The sequence below is a fragment of the Rhinoderma darwinii genome, chromosome 7 (genome assembly GCF_050947455.1).
Source record: "Rhinoderma darwinii isolate aRhiDar2 chromosome 7, aRhiDar2.hap1, whole genome shotgun sequence".
In the NCBI taxonomy this organism is placed as follows: domain Eukaryota; kingdom Metazoa; phylum Chordata; class Amphibia; order Anura; family Rhinodermatidae; genus Rhinoderma; species Rhinoderma darwinii.
Window position 1 is genome coordinate 11418278 of NC_134693.1, and position 4844 is coordinate 11423121.

The window sequence follows — 4844 nt, forward strand, 5'->3', positions numbered from 1 at the left end:
GGCTGTGTGGGTAAGGAAGCTATCACCTGGACACCACCCCTGCTGCCCTGTGGCCAGTGTCCTAGCTCCAGCCTTCCCCTGGACAGTCACATAGTCTTCTCTAGACATTGCTATATTTCCCTCCCTATCCCTTGGACAATCTGCTACTTCCAAGACTGGAGAGAGAGAGGGAGGGGGTACTGGAGCACTAAGAGGAGATCAGCACAAGGCAGTGTGAGAGTGCACAGGATCTAAGCACTGGCTGACTTGCTTGCTGCAAGTTGGGTGGCCTGAAGACACCACTGAGGACTTTCTGGAGATTTTCTTGTCTTTTGCCTTCATTTGTTCTACTTCATCCCAAGCAGGTCAGCCTGGCCAAAAGCTGTGATGACCCTATCTGGAGGCAGCAGTGCCAGTGACATGTCCGGCCAGACTGTGCTGACCGCTGAAGATGTGGACATTGATGTGGTGGGAGAAGGGGACGAGTCCCTGGACAAAGATAGTGACTGTGAGAGCCACCATGAACATATGGAGGATGTGGAGGATCTCGGGGGGAAGGAACTAAGAAGCCCCTCAGATAGTGCCAATGAGGCTGAGGGCAAAGGAGACCAACAGGAGGGTAATGGATCCATCCAGAGCAAACCCAAGAGCAGCCTGGTGAAGCCTCCTTACTCCTACATCGCCCTCATCACCATGGCTATCCTGCAGAGCCCCCAGAAGAAGCTGACCCTCAGTGGGATCTGTGAGTTCATCAGCAATCGCTTCCCTTATTACAGAGAGAAGTTCCCAGCCTGGCAAAACTCTATCAGACACAATCTGTCTCTCAATGACTGTTTCGTCAAGATCCCCAGAGAACCTGGCAACCCTGGCAAGGGCAACTACTGGACCCTGGACCCCCAGTCTGAAGACATGTTTGACAATGGCAGCTTCTTGAGGAGAAGGAAAAGGTTTAAAAGACACCAACCCGAAAGCTTGAGGGACCACACTGCACTTATGATGCAGAGTTTTGGGGCTTACAGCCTGGCCAGTCCCTATGGCAGGCACTATGGGATTCACCCTGCAGCCTACCATCACCCAGCTGCATTGCAATACCCCTATATACCCCCTGTAGGGTCCATGCTGCCCCCAGCTGTCCCCCTATTGCCTTCCACTGAACTCAGCAGGAAAACCTTTAACTCCCAGCTCAGTCCCAGCCTCCAGATGCAGCTGAACAGCCTGAGCACTGCAGCTTCTATCATTAAATCAGAGCCCAGCAGCAGACCCTCCTTCAGTATAGAGAACATTATTGGGGTGTCAGCCGCCTCCTCTATAGGGGCACAAACTTTCTTGAGACCCCCAGTGACTGTACAATCAGCCCTGATGAGCCACCAGCCCTTGTCCCTCAGCAGAAGCGGTGCCACCATCACCCCAATATTAAGTGTCCCCACAAATCTACTATCAGGACAGTTTCTGCCTACAGCAGCCGCTGCAATAGCGAAATGGCCAACGCAATAATCCCGGGCAACCGCAAAAAGACTTAGAAGAACCCGCAAAAAAAAAGAAACCCATCTGAATGGACTGCTGTATTGTATCTGTACAACCCTGGAATGCATTGTGTACAGGTAACAACCTATAGATCATTTGTAAATATTTGTATCAGAAAAAAAAATCCAAAACAAATCCTTATATTTGATCGATTTTCCTTTCTGGGTTTTTATTTTTGTAAGAAAACTGTAGATTTAGAGCACTGAGCTTTCATTTTTGTTGAAGGTTCACTTACTTTATGAAAACGAAAAAAAATGTACAAAAGAAAATTTTAAATAATACATTTTCAAGAAAATATTAGAAAAGGTAAATCTATAAAAATAAGTCTGTTTATATATGAATGAAGATATTCTATGTATCTAAGTGTTAATCCTTCGTGTTGTACACAATTTTGTAAATAAAAATTTTTTAAATGTTACATTGTCTCCTATACATTTTTTTGGGATATCTTGAATGAAAATTATTCCGAATTCTTCGCGGCTGTGAGCTGGATATATTATAGAGAAAATTCTTACATGAGTTACATGAAGGAATCCACGGATTAACTGGAGATCGGATTAGGAATATTTTACAACGTGCGTTGAAATATATGACAGATAGTATATATATATATATATATATATATATATATATATATATATATATATACATATATATATATACATATATATATAAATACACATATATACGTGTATATATATGTGTGTGTGTATGTATATATATATATATATGTAGGTATATGTACGCATGTATTCATTTGTATGTATGTATATGCAGCACAGCGCTTACCGACATTTTTTTTATCTATCTTGTGTTTCTCTATTTCATATCTATCTATCTATCTATCTATCTATCTATCTATCTATCTATCTATCTATCTATCTATCTATCTATCTATCTATCTATCTATCTATCTATCTATCTATCTATCCATCTATCATCTATCGATCTATCGTATGTGTATCTATTTATCTAATGTATATCTGTTTCAAATCTACAAATCTATCTATCTATCTATCTATCTATCTATCTATCTCCAGATTAGACTTCAAAGTTGTGTTAAAAGTTAATTAAGAAATACTGGTGATTACTATTCAATTCTCTCTCTCTCTCTCTATATATATATATATATATATATATATATATATATATATATATGTATATATATATGTATGTATATATATATATATATATATATATATATATGAATATATATACACATATATATATATGTATAAAAAGCTAGATAGGTAGTTAGCTATCTATATGAGATACAAGATAAAGCGATAGATAGATAGATGATAGATAGATAGATAGATAGATAGATAGATAGATAGATAGATAGATAGATAGATAGATAGATAGATAGATAGATAGATAGATAGATAGATAGATAGATAAATTCATAATAATTCATGTTTGTAACTAATCTCACATAATATATTTGCTATTTAGATATTTTATTTTCTACTCACTAATATTTTTTATTTCCCTGATCTCTCCCTTCCCCTGGTTTGTCCTTTATAACCCCTCAGTGATATTGCCTGCATTTTACCCACAATTAAATAAAACTAAAATAAAGCTGCATAGCGCATGAATAATCCTGTATACTTCTCATAGTATTTGGAGGGCGCACAGGCTCTGGTTTAAGATGACGATGATATTTGGAGCAGGGCTGAGTGTGACTTTTAGGGCTGGGGTAATATTATCCGTGCACTGAGTAAACATTTATGCTCTTGTATAAATATAAGGGAATAAAAGCCGATGAGAGGGCAGGGAGTTTATAAATAAGGAGTCACCTGAACACAGGGATTATGTATCACATAGAGCACAGTGCACATTACATCTCAGCTCCTCCATGTGCGGCGGCGGCGGCGGCTGCTGCAGTTATAAAACTTGCTTCACAGTTGTGTCTGGTTAATCGGTTCTGAGTAAACAGCAAATGGTCCTTCATTTGTACAAGAGGAGGTTAGGACTAAATATAGCAGATCCCCCTGGGAAAAAGGGAAAGGACTTGTCTTCTTGGATTCACTTTTAGGCTCAAGAAGCTGCTGATCCGATGCTTCTAAATGGCATTGGATAACAGGGTCTCATTCCAATCCTGATCCTTTGTTACTTATAAAATTACTTCTTCATATCTCAGTACATAGCAGTAATACCTCAGCCTGACAGGAGCTGGCTCAGGCCATTCACTCTGCCAGGAGAGGGCTGCTCTCTGCAAACCAGGCCTTGTAGATGGAATAGGAAATATAGCAATAATAATTTTATATATATATATATATATATATATATATATATATATATATATATATATATATATAGATAACAGTAATGGAAACCCAGCAGCACCGGTGTACACTGGGTGCAAGCCTCAGGAACCAGACCTTGGTTCCACCTATGCAGACTTCAAAAAATAGGCAGCACTCCGTAGTATGGTGAAAAAAGTGAGAGTACTTTATTGTCCCATATGCGTGCAACGTTTCAGCTCTGTCCTCTAGAGGACAGAGCTGAAACGTTGCACGCATATGGGACAATAAAGTACCCTCACTTTTTTCACCATACTACGGAGTGCTGCCTATTTTTTGAAGTCTATATATATATATATATATATATATATATATATATATAATTGTTTAATTAAACACATTTTACTATTTTACTACTATACTATTTTTATGTCTTATTATTATTAGTATATTTTTATTATTTTATTATTATTTTATTACTACATTATTATTATATTATTATTTTTATTATTATTAATATTACTGCATTATTATCTTATTAAACTATTATTATTGCATTATATTATTTTATATTATTTTTATTTTAGATTATTTTTGTTTTAGATTATTTTACTACTACAGTACTTTAGAACTATTTAATATTTTTTTTTATTAGTACATTATTATTCCTTTTTTTTTTTACTATAAAATTATTTTAGATTATTATTTTACCACTACTCTACCGTGTGTATTTATTTTTTTAATAATATATTGTTACCATTGTTATTTTTATTAGATTATTATTAGTACTATCCACAATTGCTTTTCACATCACAATATTGTTTTTCCAATAGTTTAGCAATCAAAGATTTTTAAATATATCGAGCACATTATATTTTTATATTTATTTTATTTTTATTCAATCAAGAATTTTATATTTTTAATTGTATATCATACTTTTTTTCATGATTAACACGTTCATGAGGTTTCTTTGATTTTACTTCGATTTTTCTTATTTTGCATTTATTTTATTTATTTATTCTTGAAAGGCAATGATGAAAATCTTATCCGTATACTATTAATACTCTTTTTTTTTTATTTGTAGTCTTTTGTTTT

General features: G+C 35.7%; 1 protein-coding gene across 1 annotated transcript; it reads left to right on the forward strand.

The window, feature by feature from the left end:
• The first annotated feature begins 224 nt into the window (after positions 1-224).
• On the forward strand, positions 225-1662 carry FOXD3 (forkhead box D3). Its single transcript, XM_075832082.1, has one exon. The coding sequence runs from the start codon at positions 367-369 to the stop codon at positions 1471-1473; it is 1107 nt and encodes a 368-aa protein (XP_075688197.1). The 5' UTR covers positions 225-366; the 3' UTR covers positions 1474-1662.
• The last annotated feature ends 3182 nt before the right edge of the window (positions 1663-4844 follow it).